At 47.6% G+C, this 17,047-nt stretch overlaps 1 protein-coding gene across 1 annotated transcript in view; it reads right to left on the reverse strand.

Annotated features, from left to right (window-relative positions):
• The window catches only part of LOC104259046 (mitogen-activated protein kinase kinase kinase 3-like), a 44,907-nt gene that overhangs the window by 6,277 nt on the left and 21,583 nt on the right, over positions 1 to 17,047 (reverse strand). Inside the window, exons 7-11 of the mRNA XM_059818776.1 lie at positions 8,473 to 8,606; positions 5,655 to 5,728; positions 3,540 to 3,607; positions 1,458 to 1,550; positions 298 to 492 (exon numbers count right to left, since the gene is read on the reverse strand). Coding sequence (XP_059674759.1) covers positions 298 to 492; positions 1,458 to 1,550; positions 3,540 to 3,607; positions 5,655 to 5,728; positions 8,473 to 8,606 — 564 coding nt within the window. The remainder of the gene's footprint in view (positions 1 to 297; positions 493 to 1,457; positions 1,551 to 3,539; positions 3,608 to 5,654; positions 5,729 to 8,472; positions 8,607 to 17,047) is intronic.

Raw genomic sequence — 17,047 nt, forward strand, 5'->3', positions numbered from 1 at the left:
ACATCAACAGTCCAACGCACAAGCAATTTTCTGCAACTCGGAAAGTGATGAACACCAATTGACCCCATACGCGCTGTCAACACCAGGCCAAGGGAAGATACAGTGTGTTGTATTAAATCTTCCTCATTGAGATATAAGCTAGCACAGTGCGCCTCATGCTGGGGGTGGAATCAAAGTGCATTCGCACATGGTTTGCTTAGCTGATGCCCAGTAACTCAGCAGGTGACAGTAACTCAATTTTGTGTCAAGACCCAGATGTACTGAGACCTCAGACACTAGCAGCTTTGATTCACTTACAGTTCCTAGCTTTCGTAGGGGAGGTGCTGAAGACCTGCAGACCTTTTTCACAATTGTTCCACCATTTGGGCCTGTACTCGTCATATTGCAAGGTGCTGAGCTTGCTGTCCCCGTTAAAGCTCTTCGTTCGGCTAGAAGGGACAAGCTGAAACAGGTTCTCCTGCGGAAAGTAACTCCTGGGGAAAGTCCTCCGGCCTGTAGAAGAAAAAGGGGAGAGTGACGGCAAGAACGTACACACCAGCTTGGATCTACCTATCACCACCTTCTCACGCCGCTGCCCAGAGCCACTGATGCACCTCTTCTAAGAAACAAACAAAACAAGTTTAATGAAACTGAAGCAAAGCCCTGTGAACATTTTTAATTCAATTTAAGAGTTATTAACAGCAGGCATTACATCTAATGCAGATGTTTCCAGAGGGGTTTGCAACAGTTTAATTACATTAGGGTTTTTGTTGGTTGTTAATCACAATTAAACTCTGAACAGACAGGGATTTACATTGCAAATTATCCCTGGCATCCCCTAAGACCACAAAAGCAATGACAGATCTCGTGATAACTACTTGCACAAGGGTGGTGTCAGTGAGAGTCCCCAGTATTTTTTTTTTCTAAGGGAACTTGATTCTTACTCAGTTTTGCCTCCCATCACTTGCAGTCTCATACAGCAAAAGAAGGAGCAGCAATGAGGTGATGGAGTGGTCCCCAAAGCTCAGAGCTCACCAGCTTAAAACAGGTGTGAACAGATGGTGCTAGCCTGAAATTGCTACGGGATTTCATACAGCTCTGTGAGAAACCTGCTGTAAAGGTCACAAAGCAGCATCCTCAACAGCAAGCAATTTAGAGGAACGGAAAGGTCGGTATCGCCAGGGATGAGAAATGCTACCCATCCAGGTGGCTAAGTTAAAACACTAGGAACACGCAGAGGAGGAGCTGAGCACTGACTTTCACACATGCTGTAGATGCTCAGCACTTCCCAAGAGCAGACCCATAAGATCTCACAGAGAATGCTCTTCAGAACATGCAAGTGAATTCCAAATTACTTGGTTCTTCTCCTTTTATTAGAAAATTCTCCTTCCCAAGTCTCTCCGGTCCTAGACACTGTTACAAGCCACCGAGATCCTGGACCTTGCACCTTCGTCCCCAACCCCCTATCATTTCCTTACCGTCACTGTAGTCCTTGCGACTTTGGGAGAGGTGGTACTGCCTCGGGAAGGTCCCACCTTTCCCAAACCTCTCACAGAACGGGATGTCGAAATCTGTCAGGAGGGAAGATGCGTTTCTAAGATCAGCTCAGTATCAAACGCCCAGAGCTTTTCTTATGGGAAAGCATTCGGGTCTTCACGCTAAATTACAGGCAAGAATGAGGTGACAAGCTGTTCATTTATACCACCATACATGCCCCAAGGCTCACTCTGAAATCTGTCCAGTCACACACTCCTTAGTGGAAAATAAGGGTTAGACACACTGGTCTCGGTCCCCCCCCCTAAAGCAAAGAGGTTTAACTGCTGACTTTATGGACCCTGGGCGACACTGTTCAAATACAAGGCAGGGGATTAACATAGACAATGCCTTCTTTCCAAGACAGAGCACTAAAGATCTTGTTTGCGCATGGAAAATACAAAGATTAGTGTGGCAACAGAACTGCCAGGCAGGGTCAGGCCGAGATTCATCTATTCCAAAACTCCTGCTCTGATATCAGCTATTTCCAGGGAAATGCAAAAATCCAGCACTTGGATAACACCAGACAATCCCTCCCCTCTTTCTTCTCAGATGCGACTCCTGATCTCTGAAAGCCAGAGACCAATTTATACACCCAGAACTCCAAATTTTATATTTACTTTGATTAAATGCGAGAAAGGTAGACTTAGAATGTACAGAAGGGATTAAAGACCACCAGAGTTTAGATTAGACATGAGATTATGAGAGAGATGGATGGACATGTGAGATAAAGACTTGTGAGATAAAGACATATTTTTTTAGTAAAAAAATGCAGCGCAGCAAGCCATTGCTGGTAGCACTGAATAACTTGAGATTAAAATATCTGTCATTTCCCCCCCCCCATCTTTCACCTCCTGTTTTTCCTCCATCCAACTCTAATGACACAGTCCGTTCTGATTGTTTGTTTGTCTTAGCCTGGGGCCAGCAGCCGCTCCTTGGAGACCATTCCTGGCCTCGGCCCCGTGCTTCAGCATGATTTCCCCATTGCAGCAGTGCGCAAGAAGAGCACATAATGGCTGAAATATGGTCAGCAAGAAAAGCAACAAGGACAGGTCAAGAGGTTCTCGGCAAGCCATGTGTGAGCGACCATGCCGGGCGGTGTGTCAGAGCAAAATGCCTCCCCCACCACTAGGGATGTATTAAAACCTTCAGCGACATGGACTGACTGCAGACTCATCTCTACATTTCAATCTAGAAATCCTGCCTCAGGCCAGAAATGAGTTATCATGCTACAGGCTGACTGCCATTTGTTCATTTTTAATAGTGAAAGTCATTACAATATTACAGAGTTTCCATGATTTAACCAGCTGGATGTTTATAAGTGATTAAGCAGTAACCTATGATCCTTGCAAGTTACCAATACACTTTCTCTAACAGCACTTGCAGTATTACAGATTATTACTGATGCAAGTGGAAGATTATTATTAATGCAAGTGGAAGAGGTATAACTCCCTAGAGAGTTTGGGACTCAGGTTTTGCTATGTAGGAAGTTGGGATCCTGAAAGTGCAACTCACGGGTACTAACAGAAACAAAAGCTGATCCCACAAGGCTGTTTTTCCAGCTTGTCAGCACCTCACAGTTGTCTCCAAATACAAGAGCAGGCTGCTTCAGCAACTTCTTCCAACACAGAACTCATCTCTGATCTTTCAACAGCTTTACTTGCTTGCATCCCTTTACTCCAGGGCCCTTGCCACCCAGTTTGGACTGTTGTTGCTGTAAACTGATTCCCAAACCAGGCCCAAAGGTTCTTCAGTGCTACCACTATTGCTGCAGAGCCAAGAAAGGTTAACGATGACAAGAGCAGCCCTGCCTGTGTTTGATGCTCTGGGTCTTTTGATTTTAGAGAACATACGTGTTTGATCATTGCAGGGTCATTTTGCAGTGTAACCTAAGCAATGGAGCTGGTTTGCTTGATTGTTTTTAATTACTTTTCATGCAGTGCCACCCCTCTAATAGCCTTTATCCAGTTTCTTTATTACATGCTTTTTATACTTTTAAGCAAATACAAACATCCAAAAGTGCTTACCCATGCAATCAAGACTGTCTTTGGGATGGCTCTTCCTTCCAGGAACAGGGGTTTGGGTAAAAGGAGGGCTGCAAGGGGATGGGGAAGAAAAAAAAAGATACACTTTATTATGTCAGATAGGCTGTGGAATGAATTAGGAAGTGATTACACACAGAAAGCACAGGCTATACCATGAGATGCACTGATCACTGATCAGCCCAGTCTACCCAACTGAGCTCCCATCCTCAACCTGCACAAGAATGAAAACTGTTTTTCTGCTGGATCACAGCTTGTTCCTGTGGCAAACAAAAGGGATGCTGCAAAAAACATAGTCACCAGGCTGAAACGAAGCAGCCAAAGAGCGCGCCATAACACCTATGCACAAGACAGCACAGAAGGAGAGATGCAGACTTCTCTTCTCTCAACGTCAAGTGTTCAATCATGCGACTCTGCTTTCCGTGACCATTGCTTAGTTGCTGCAGATGTACACACTGGAGTCCTTCAGTCACGCTTAATTTATGTGGGTCTCCCCTTCTCTGCCACATCATCCCCCACCTTCTTCACACAGGAGGGTCTGTACTACCCCTGGGCACACACCCCCTCCCAAGAGACCAGGAGGGAAGAGTGAGGGATTGGTGCTTCAAGGCTCAAGGTCTTTAAACTACACTGAGAGGATGATAAAGCACTGCAAGAGGATCTCAGCGATTCTAATCTCATCCCAGCCTCTGTAAGGGCCAACAGGGTGATCTGGACAGGATGCTTTTCTGCTGTCCCTTTCAACAAAATGGGCATAGTAGTAGAAATCTGCTTTGTAAAGTGTTCCGAAATCTACTCATGTCAAAGCTGATCACGACAGGTTTGCTACAGTGAAGAGGAATCTGTCCTGTTATTTCTTAGCATCAGGCTGGTCACCATGCTTGGTGACTAGCTCTGCCCTCTTGAGGCTAATGCCATCTCAAGCAATTGGCAGCAACGTCTCAGCTACGTCTTTGCAGGAATACTCATACTTACTCCTCTTTCTGCCTTTGAAGAATATAGCCCTCCTCATGCCTTTTCCAGCTCCTAGACCCCATGACTGAACACAGCTGCCTGCTTCTTTGTATGTGAAACCAAGCCATACCACCCTCTTGCAAACATGCCTAACACTTTTCTCTTGGTTCACAATAAAGCATTATAACCAGGCCATGCTCCTTCTTCCTAGCAAAGTCTATACAAAAGTAAAGCTGGGGCATTGAGGCTGGGAGCACAAGGAATCCAGCTTTGATACAGCCGTAACAATGAGCAAATACATCACAGGAAATTATTAAAAGCCACAAAAAGGAAATGGACCTTGATGCTGAGACAGATCCAAAGCGCACAGAGCTGCAAACCTGAAGCACGCTACACAATCAAATCAACACAACGCAGACCTGCTGGAACACAGCCTTGATGCTGTACGGCAAAAGCAATGGGGGAAGAAAAAAAAAAGAAAACCTTTGATGCAGATGGAAAAAAATATATATTGCTTCCCAAAAGGACACTGTGTCTTATACACAGCCTACTGTGCACAGCAGCAAACGAACAGTTGCTGTGCACGTGTGAGCTTGGACCAAGCAGCCGCACCAACTATTGAACTGCAGCCTGTGTTAGCACAACATGTCCTAGTTGCTTCCTGCTGAGAAGCTAAACTTAGTTGTTGCTTCATCTGGTGTCCTCAGCACCTTGACTGACAAGTCTGTGGCTGCTGGCAGTGCACAGGGGCTGCCGAATTTACAAACGGTCAATGGAGAGCAGACAGTATGCCCAGGGAGGAGGAGGAGGCATGGAGAGGCTAGCGGAGTATTGACCCAGTGACTGCAGAAAGCCAGAGGGGTAAGAGAGGGATCTGACTGAAGCAGAAAACCTGGGCACACAAAGCCAGGCTGTCCACAGATCCCCAGCTACTTTGTCCAGCTCAGATCTCTGCAATTCGAATCATACCATTGCACAGATATCTGTACTAGGATCTGTTTTTTAGCATTCAGGATAAATTTGTTTTTCTCAGGTGCATCCTCATCCCAACAGGAACCTCAGGGGATGCTGCTGACCCTGCTCCTCTCTTGCTATGGAGCAAAGGCTGCATTTCAGCTTGTCAACACGGTGACATGCACAACTCACCTGTCCACAGATCTGTCCAGCGACTGACAGCTCCCAGACAGGGACTCATCGGGGCTGATGAAAGCTTCAAGCATCTGACAGTGAAAGAAAAGGGGAAACAATAAAACCACACACTGTAGCTCTTCAAGCTCCAGTACTAGCAGATCTTTGCAGGGTCAACAAGGCTCCACTGAAGCCGGCTGATTTACAGCAGCTAATGCCAGCCCCAGTAGAGATGAGATCCAATCTAATAAAAGTTTTCTTCCCAGTGGAAATCCATTTATGATGCCCTCTCTGGATTATCGTTCTTTCCAACTGCTATTTGCTAGTCGGGAAACCAAGGCAAAGATAATTAGCACCCTGATGTTCAAACCTTGCTGAGAAGTCAATGAGATTCAAAGTTCTCAAAGTATTTGTGAAAAAATTAATAACACAAAAAAAAAAAAAAAAATCAGGACACAAATGATGTGCCCAAGGTCGAGTAGATGTTGTGCGCCACAGCCAGGATCGCAGCCTTGGCCTCCTGATTTCCCCAAGCTGCTCTGGCACACAAGACCAGCCTTCCTCTCCGGTGATAAGCGAAGCATCATCAGAGCTTTTGGCTGGAGGAACTGTCTTGGCTCCTACTAGTGCAGTGAGTCAAAAGCTGCATTTGTGTTGCTTCCTGGATGAGACATTGTACTGGACGGGGTTATTTATAGCTGGTTAGTAACAATAGAGGTTTTGTATTGAGTGGCAAACCTAGAGGCTATGTGCACTTCCACGTGGAGCAGAGCTTGCTCAGGGCCATGCTGTGCTGTGGTCAGTACAATGCTTCCTCCTGGCTGCAGACCCACTGTGGACACTTGCTAACCCCTACTCCGCAGCCAGCTCCAAGCCCAGCTCGTTCCCGGGAAAGCTGAGCAACGAGGGTTAAACACCACATGGAGTCACCCTTCACTGGCTCCCAGACCCATGTCACTCCTCCTTCCCTGTGTATGGGAACAGACTCCCTTTCCATGTGCTGTTCCTGCGTTAGACCTCCTCAACCGGTTGTCATAACAGCTTGCATTGTTTTGGCAAGCCAGTCCCAATTGGAAAGTGAGATTTTTCTCTGCTTCCCAGTTTTTACCCCAAAGCTTCATCCTTCAAAGTACATCAGCCTAAGAGCAAGACCCCTGCTAGACCCCACTCTCCACCTCTGCCAGCCATGCCAGGTCTCTCCCGGCAGTTAAAATAATGCTGAAACGGACTCATTTCTCGAAAGCATAGAATTGGGAATCCAAGCAGGCTCCATACTCAGCCTCTGTCCATCTGCCAAGCTGGTCTCAAGGCAAAGACCGCAGTTACATCACAGGCTTGCACAGGGGCATCCCCCAAAAGACAGCAAGCACTAGCTTGTAAGTGGTTTTCCACATGGCACATATGGAAGCTGCAGCACGAGGACATTCTGAGAGCAAAGCCCATATGGGGAAAAGCATGGCTGCTCAATGAAAAGAGGGGAAAAAACCCCCAACAAAACAAAACATCCCCAAATCCCCTTTTTCCTGCATTTAACTCGACAGAGAAGGGCAGCAGGCCACCCACAGCGTGATGCTGGGGAAAAGCGAGGAGAGCATCTGGGAACCTTCATCAGGAGCAGGCTCAGAGCTCAGCTAGCGCTAACAGAGCTGCACTGATTTACACCCAAGGGGGGGTTCATGTGGACCCTCCCCCGCACGCACACACAATTTGTCTTAATCCTACCAAACGTGTTTGGAAGGCATGTGAAAACAATAGAAAGCCAACTTCTGGCTGCAAGGAGCACAAGATACATCTGCACTCTGATGCTGCCAAGACTCACCCGGAGTGACTTCTTATTTTATTAATGGCTGTATAATAAACCGTTGAAAACACAACTTTGCCATGGAAACGCTGGCACACAAGAGTGGAGCTAGCGGGTACTGTTTGAGTGTAGGAAACGCATGTCTCCCCAAGCAAGATCCTTGAGGGCTGTCACAGCAGCCTGCTGGAGTGAATTTAGTCCCTTCCAGATGTCCCTCCATGTCCCTCCTGCACATTGTGGATCCTGGTCCTGCCCTTCCAAGAGCTTTGCGAGAATGAATTGTGTGCCCAGACAGCCCAGCTGACTTCACAGGACCTATACTAAGCTCTTCAGAGCTATAGCTTGAGCAGAGATGCAAATGGAGAGGGAGGTGTAAACTGCTCCTCCTCTGGTCCCCTGACACTCCAGAGTTTCCCCCATTGTGGGTACCAAATTGTCTGGAGGAAGAGGTACTGCTCATCACTGTGCTGAAGAACTAGCTGCTCTTTTATTACTGAGGGACTGGAATATACAAATTCCTTATTAAGAGAGGAAAAAAAAATATATGGGGGAGGGACAGAGAAACAAAACCACAGAGAGAGGCTGCAGGCAGAGCCAAGACCTGTAACCGGAGCTCAGGCAGAAACAGCACATGGGAAGCAGAGAGAGCTGCTGACATCCCCAGGCTGTTGCAATCGCAGGCAATCGGTTGCTTGGCACGCTCCCTCGTGGTCCCCAGGATCCGGGAAGGCTGCGGCCACGAGAGCCTGGCAGCTGGCGTGCACGTGTGTGCCAAATCTACACTCCTCCAGAGCTACCTGACGTGCCTGAGCGCATTGCCATCACCACTGCAGCTGGCTTTTAGGGTTCCTGGAAATCGGGCATGATGTTTCTTGAGTATGTCAAGCCCAGGGGCACCCATTCCTGGAAAAAGCTGGCCTGACCCCTATGCACAGGGCCCACTGGGGATTTAATGGTGGGAATGGCACTGACAGCACAGCCTCCCCCATGCCTGATGTTACTCTGGTTTAACCCCCGTGCCCTGACCCCACTTACGTTCTGATCCATGGTCTCAGGGATGAATTCGCCCTCGCTGTTGATGCTGGTATAGGATCCCTGGCGAGCAATCTGCTGCTGCTCTTCGGGAACACTCCCCGGGGGTGGAGAGCTCCGGCCAGTGTGCAAAGAGCCTAGGACACGGGAAAGGCACAGGTCAAGGAGAGGATTTGCCACATCCAAGTCCTTCCAGAGACGCTGTTCCAGTAATCACAGACCTCCTAGAGACGCTGCTGGGTTTGAACTTGTGTGGAAGAGAATGGAGGAGCTACAGATGCGATACTGTTTACGGGCATCCTACCAAGCTTTTGCAACAGGGGCATTTTGTTACTGTGGGGCCACACAACACCTAGCAGACTTGGCCTTCAACCTACCCTGGATCTTAAGAGCTGTGCACTGTATCCAGGTGCTCTGTCGACACCAAAAAGAAAAGGGCTCCAGAGTTTTCTTGTGATACAGTCAGGCAACCTCAAAGCAAAATGCAAATCCAAACCGATCTCTCCTCTTTGACCTCTGGGCATTTCCTCCCTGGATCACATCACTGCCTCATTCAGCAATCTGGGAAACAGCCTGGGTGAACTCAGTGCAACATCACTTAATCACTTCTTATATGGCAAACTATTTGCACTCAAATACCCCTCTTCTCTCTCCCTTCCCTATACGAAAGTAAAGAGGAAGGAAAACCAGCTCTCAAATCCAAAACCCACAGGGAGGGGAAAGACCTATGGGATCAGCTCGTCCCACCTCCTGCCAAGGGAGGGTTGTCTCCCCTGTCTGTGGCCCCGGAGGCTCCACGCCTGCAGCTGGCAGAGCCTCCGCAGCAGGCAGGGCCACCTGCACCCCTGGGGCTTTGCAGTGCACCATGCACACCTTGGCACAGGGAGCAAGGCTTTGGCAGGCACCCCACCAGGCCTGTTTAGCAAAGGCGGTTTCTGTGTTGCACCTGGGAGAGAACTCCACAGTTTCCTTATGTCGACAGCCCATTCCTCCCCGTTATTCCCCCAAATCCACCCTAACCAATTCCTTGTGCCTTTTCAGGATTTAGGGAGCATTGCCCTCACTTGGCCCAGATGCACAGGCTTGGCTCCGCTTGTCTTTCTGCAGTCCCTCCCCTCCATCCCTGGGCTGTCATCACTTCAGGGCAAGGAATTGCTGACGGAGGTCCGTGCTGCTCCGTGCTGGAGCTTTAACCAGTTGGTATTGCGCAACGTGAGCCTTCACACCAACACAACAACTTGTTTTTAAGCAGACTTCTAAAAAGCACACATGCTTGAAGAGTTAGAAAGCACATGGAGATGCGCTTCCTTACACTTCTTACCCACTTTTGCGGCACTCTTGCCAACTCTTTGCTTCGTCACTACCATTTGGTAGCAACATGCCCAGGCTTCGCGCAGTATTGCAAGAGAAAGGTACCAGAAAGGGTCCTATCCCATCGTGAAAAGTCAACACTGATCAATCAACACAACACTTTTGCCTCTTCTGCTGCTATTTTGCATCACAGTTCCTGTCCCAGGTTGATCGCTGGCATAAATCCATCAGCGTGATCAACACTTCAAGTCCCATCCCCACCTTTGGCTTAAACTGATACGCATCAGGAGCTGCTAACGTTAACAGTGTCACACTAGCATTAAAGATCACTAAATCAGGCTTGCTGGATTTATACCAAATACATAGATATCTCTGTCCCACAGCACATCTCCCTCCAGACTCCTTGCTCGAATTGTAAAAATAAAAGTCATATGGCTTTGAGTTACTTTTTTTTCTTCTTCCTATTTTCTCCTTCACAGATTTCCTGCAGGATAAGAACACAGTGAAAAAAGCCCAACTGAAGTAACGCCAAGATCAAGGGGAGAGAATCTCTCGAGTGCTGCGGCGCTCATAATGAACTGGCTTTCTACCAGCCCTAAAAACAAAACCAGTTGGGAAGTACGGCATCCTCTCTTTGAAGATAAATAAACAAATGTTTAACCATTTAACAGTTCGGGCACTGGGTAAATCACTGCATTATTATCCCCTCGTTTGCTTAGCAGATGTCAATCCAGAACGTTGTATAAAGACATTAGGGTGGCTCTTGCTCCAAAAAGCTGCTAGAGGATTTGGCGTGGTGTAACCACTGTATTGCTCTGTTGAGCATTTTTGTTACTGCCTCGAAGAGGTGTGGGTCCACTCGTGCAGTGCTGGGATCTCTCACTGCAACAATCCACCCACTGCCCAGGAGGTCTTCAACTCGGATTTTACAAAGAGCTGTACATGCCCCATTTGATTTTGAACCCAGGCAGTTAAATGAGATTTATCACAAGTGTAAAGACTTTGCATGATCTCATATTAAGCCTTTGCCTGTAACAACTATTCCCAGTCATCAGGTCAGTTGTGTTTGACCTTCCAGAGTCACATTTCCTGCCAAAAACTGTAAAAGGGGTAAGACACTAGCCATTTCCCAGCAGGCAAGGAAGTTAAACAAAATGCTCACGCTTTTGCATGCCTGGAAACTGCTGGATTGAACCAGATCTTGTTCAGCCAGACTGTTAAAGTAGAAGAGCTGCTCTAAGTAATTTATGCAGCTTCACACCTCTAGAAGCACTTGTTGCTGCTGCTTCACATCCATGCATGCCCATCTGCCCGGGAGGAACATGGGGAGGTGGTGGGAGCAGAGCCCTAGAACCCAAGGTTGATCCCCCCCCCAGCCCTATCCGGCCCCGTTAACAAAACCTCAGCTAATCTCGGTGCTCCTGGTGGGGCGGGGAATGGAAAATAGGGGTCCGGGAGAGAGAGCAAATGTGGTACTCAATGGCAGACTTAATTTATAGTGGGGGCAACACAAGGCATATTGGATATATTAGATAGTGCTGCTTTACCCACCCAGAGGCAGAGGAAGAAATTACAGAATCATTAAGATCGGAAAAGACCTGTAAGATCATCAAGCCCAACCATCAACTAACACCACCATGCCCACTAAACCATGCCCCACAATGCCTCGTCCACACGTTCCTTGAACACCTCCAGGGATGGTGACTCCACCACCTCCCTGGGCAGCTTATTCCAGTGTCTCACCACTCTCTCAGTAAAGAAATTTTTCCTAATATCCAGCCTGAACCTCCCCTGGAGCAACTTGAGGCCATTTCCTCTTCTCCAAGAGACCAACACCCACCTCACCACAACCCCCTTTCAGGCAATTGTAGAGAGCGATGAGGTCTCCCCTCAGCCTCCTCTTCTCCAGACTGAACAACCCCAGCTCCCTCGGCCGCTCCTCATCAGACTTGTGCTCCAGACCCCTCACCAGCTTCGTCGCCCTTCTCTGGACACACTCCAGCACCTCAATGTCCTTCTTGTAGTGAGGGGCCGAAAACTGAACACAGCATTCGAGGTGCGGCCTCACCAGAGCCGAGTACAGGGGCATGATCCCCTCCCTAGTCCTGCTGTGGTTTTTTTTTGTTTTGCTTTTTTTTAATAGTAAAACTTTAATTACAACTGTTCTTGATACTGTTGCTGAAAACATGTCCACGGGGAAAAGCTTAATAAGATTTGCTTGCACTCCGAAATTCCATTAAAAAAAGAAATCTTCTATTCAATAGATTTGCAGTCAGTATGAATGCAGAGGTGTGGGTGTTCAATTTAGTAACAAAACCACATCCTTTCGTTTTACTTCTGTTAACATCGTTCACGCTGAGTGCAGCTAAGAGCATAACTTCAGTTTATTGGACAGACAAGCCCAGATATGCCTGTTTGACACATCACAAATGCTCTTCACACTTGACCTAATACTCAAGAAACAGCAGCAGCACCAAGCAGAGAGAAGAGACCCCCACGGGACTGTCCTCCTGGGGTCTACAGGATTACATGTCAGCTCCAGTCCTCAGACCCACTGGGGATAGGGCAGGCTGTGAGGCACTTTGTTATGAGCCGAATGCTGGCCAGATCTCAGCAGCTCTATTAAGGATTCCTGAACTCAGAGAAACTCTGCAGATTGGCACCAGTTGAGCATCTGACCTCAGCTACCCTTTGGAGCAAGGTGCTTTGGGAAGGGATTCCTGCTCCATGTTACACGCACTAATGTAAAGCCATATATTTGAGACTAGAGCACAGCATGTCCTGAGCAGGGTGAACCAGGCCAGCACGGAGACTTACAGTCACTGCTGGCATCTACTGGGGTCTTTCATGTTCCCGTCTGTTATTTTTATTTAAGAAGTGTCTTTCATGCAGTATGTGCAGAGTTTGTGGTGCTGCACGTACAGCCAGCTCCCCCGTGCCAGGCTTAGCTTCCTCCGCCTCCGCGTTCCCTGTCTTCACCCTTTCTCTGCTCCGGCAGGTCCTTCCCAAAACTTCATCCATCACCGATCAGCATCAAGCAGGGGTCCTGATGGAGAACAGAAGCCCCTTAAAAGTCAGAGCTGGGGAGGGCTTTTTGGCAGCCGCCTATGCTCACAGCTGCAGCCACGGAGAGCCCAGCCCTGGGATGACGTCGCAGAGCCGAACAAGGGACATGACATCAAGATGTGCTGTTCCTCTGAGCCTGGCAGAAACACAGGGCTCAGGATGCAGCAGCACAAGAAGAGAGGAACCTGCAGGAAATTTCTCACTCTGTGACTGTTGAGGGGAGGTGTCAGCAGATGGACCAAATCTTCCTCGATTTCTTCTTTTTCAGTGGGACCCCTACAAGTCTCCCCCCTCTCCATGCTGATCCTCTGAGGATGGGTTCCTACAACTTGATTTAAGGCAAACTTCAGGGTACTTCTATACTAATAAGCAGGATAGAGCCCATTTTCTAGCCCTAAAGCAGCTGTCATGATGCACACAGCCAAATTCTCCCCCTCTTCTCAAAATAGAGGGGGTCCCATCCATCCCAACTCCTCCAAAAGGTCCCTAGCCCATGCTACCCCAATTTGTTCCCAGGCACTGCTGGGATGGCACTCATTGGTACAGGGTGGGCCACGGAATGTGCTTATGATTAAGCAACCTCATCAACGGCCAGCCAGTGCTTGTGTCCTGGCCCTGTGAATTTAATGGCACAGATATCACCTCCAGGCCTTTATTTCTCAGAGTCATCCGGCCAGCCTGTGCACCAGCAAAACCTTTCACCGTCTCTCTCCGGAGATCTGTGTTCAAATCCTCCCAGCGTGCTAGAAGGGGTTAGGTGCTGCTGCACACATGTCCAGGCACCCATGAAAACTTAGGTACCATCACTGCGGTGGCAATTCTCCGAGGCGAAAGTCTTGCTGTTCCCATGGCTGGTCCATGTTCAACAGCACGGACCCAGCCAGCATTCGCTCCTGGTCTGGAGAGGGCTGGCAGGCACATGATGCCACAGCTCAGCAGCCTGGTTTGCCACCGTGGAGGAAAAAAAAAAGAAACAAAAAAAAAGCTTTTGCCAAAGGTTTCCACTAAAATTATAATTCTGGAATGGGGCTCTTGAATAATTTGCAGATAATGTTCTGAAACATGTATTCCCTCAAAGTAAATAAAAACAACACTCAGTTATCTGAAAATCCAGAATCCAAATAGATTTTAGCCAAAATTTCCTGGCATTCAGCTGAACATTTGCAGATGCTGGTCACCAAGAGACTGGAACATTTTCCACTCCCCACCCCCACCCCCCCCCAACAAAAAAAAAGGGGGGGGCGGGGCGAGGGGCAGGATTTCCACTGAAAAAGTTTATGGGGAAAAAAAAAAGAAAATATTGACTTTGCATAAGGTTTTTCAGGGACATGGAGCGAAGACATTTTCTGTCCAGCAGAAGCAAAAATAGCCAAACCTTCCCCAGAACATCTATCCCTCTTCCAGTGTGCTTGTGCCAACAACATGCAGTTTTATTATTTTTCACTGCTGCTAACATGGCAGAGTCAGCAGAAAAACATGAGACATCTCAGAAACACTGAGAACATGACCCTGAACCACCTTTTTTTATAAAGTCACTTTAAATCTCCTTTTAAATGTGGTTTCAATAGAAAAGCTGATTGAGTTAAGAGCCTCTCTTGATAGCAACCACTTTGATGACAGCAGAAGCAAACACTGCAAGGTATTTACCTTGCAACTGCAAATGAAGAATAGTTTCTCCTACAGAAATCCCAGCCTCTTAGGCTGCCTTTTGACTGTCCACCAGGTTCAGTGAAATCCCCGGTTCAGGGAACCACAACACAGGATCATCTCTGTTTATTGCCTGCCATTCAGTTTTATGCTTCATTTGAAATGCTGCTCTCCCTTTCAGCTCACTGGAGTTTCAGCCCAGCTGCTAGATCACCCAGTTCTGACTCAGGAGGTCAAAAAACTCAATCTGCTGGGTTGCCAACGCGTCCTAAGCAGGGCTGTAGTAGCTTCATACAGACCCCAGATAACTCCAAAGAGAGGTCTGGTGTGCTGTTACCATGCAGAGGGTTTGCTACAACCTCGTTTCAAACTAAGAGCAAGGCTGACAGTCCGCATGGAAAAAAAAGAGAGGGATGACTGTAGCATAGGCTGGTTACCTTTGCTATCTAACGATATAACAGCACCGAGGACACTGGTTTTGGTGCATTAGCAATCAGCATGCAGACCCTCCTGAAGATCCCAAAGTTAGCACACTCTGCATCCTACATCTGGTGCTGTCCAGTCCTCCTCCTCCTCCATTATCTAGATTAAACCAGCATGTTATACCTATTCCTCCACTCTGCTATTCAGGCATTCCCTCAAAACCCATCTGTACCTCAGGTTTGCACCCTTGCAGAGCTGACATCTCTTCCTTTGTCTGCCTTGTATTATCTACAGGATGCTCAAGGCAGGGACACCTCACAGTCCGCAGGGACCTGATCAGAGACTCTCTTGGTATTACACCAGCTCCAAAACAGTAAGGAAAGGCAAAAGCATGGCATGAAACCTAGTAGTAAAGTCTAACTTTGCAAGAACTAATCTTCTCGCTGCACATGGGATCAATTCTGCCCATCACGTTTGGTTCACACATCAGTGACAGCTCCCGGTGCCACAGTTCTTCACTGGCTTACATTAACAGCTTAACCAGTGCCAAAAAAGAGCAGCAGAGATGTTTTGCTCAAGCAGCAGTTTCTGCTGAGGCTCTGTGCCTTACCATGTATTTGTATGTGCATTTCATTCAGAATCATCTAGTGACTCTGCCAGACTCTGGGCAAACTCTCAAGAGCAGTGTGAGCTAGGAAAAAAAAAAAAACACAATAGAAAAAGACATCCCCCGGCACATCCAAACAACAGGCCCAAACAGAGCTCTTGTACATGTACCACCCACCCCTGGCTTCAGTAAGAGCTGGGCACAGCCGCACTAGGTGCTATATTGGACCTACCCTAGAAGAACATTCCCTACATATCATTGCCTGAGATGCAGCAAACCACAAGGTATATGTTATCAAGGCAGCACAGGCTATGAGACAGAGGAAGGACAAATCCTTTGAGAAAAATACTCTTTGTTGCACAAAGAGTTTTGGAGTGTTTACTGCCCTATAAGTACAGAGGATCTTTGGAGATTGAAGCATACCTTCATGTATATTTGTACAGAGGGACCCCACTTTATCCAAAGCCTCTGATTCTGTTTTTTCTACAGTTCTTGAATAATGGTATGAAAACAATAGGGATCTGTAGAAATTGCTCTGTAACCAGCACCCACAGATGCAGCAGAGAACATTCACTGCATTTCAAGATCATTGATCCTGCCTATAGGTTACAATATGAATAATTATATCCCTGCTATACAGCCCTATGGGCTGCACAAAGTACCCTGCTGTCTGCAAAATCCTACAAGGTTCTTCACACAAAAGGTGCTACAGACAGCTTATCATTTCAAAAAGCTCAGAGTATTTTAGAAAGCAAGAAAAGCATAAAATCAAGCACAGAAAACCAAAGAAAAGACCACACAAGGCTATGAACAAACTCCGGTCCCTGCAGGGCTGCAAGAAGAAACTAGGCATTTGCCAGCCTGGCTTCAGAGGCTGCAGGTAGCTACTCTCAGCACCTCTGAAGGAAAGGGATGCTCCCCTTCATCTGAAATGCGACCACTGCAAAACACTACGCACATCCATTCTCCTGAAAAACCACAAAAGCAACTACCACAGACTTCATTTCACCCAAGAACAGCCTGGTGGCACAGAGACACATATTTGGTCCTCATGTAGTGAAGCTGGTCTCAGCTCAGGAGCTGAGGAACCCAAGCCCAGTCATCTGCATTATTCTGCTATCGGGGAAAGGGGGAGAAATGCCAAGACAACAACAGCAGATGGTTAAAGGAAAAAAGGATGTCGAGGTCTGAAAAAGCTTCGGCTTTCTATAAATCCTCATTCTTCACTTTGAGGAAGCTCAGTAGAATCGAATTCACTGGAGGTTTTTATCACTGCATTTTCTCCCTCAAATTACACCTCATATCCCCACTCTTCTTCGCTTTCATGCCCAAAATGACTGTCTGCTCAGCACAACCTTGTCTGACCTGTGAAGTCTGCAGAGTCTTTTCCTCAGGCTGAGGATAAGCAGCAACTGCAGTGAGCTACTGGTGGGAGACATGAGGGTGGCTGTCCAGATGGCAGCAGCTACAGGGTTGTGACAGGAAAGATAAAGAGGATGGAGGCCAGCTTGTAATAGCAAAAAC

Source organism: Gavia stellata, chromosome 6, assembly GCF_030936135.1.
Source record: "Gavia stellata isolate bGavSte3 chromosome 6, bGavSte3.hap2, whole genome shotgun sequence".
In the NCBI taxonomy this organism is placed as follows: Eukaryota; Metazoa; Chordata; class Aves; order Gaviiformes; family Gaviidae; genus Gavia; species Gavia stellata.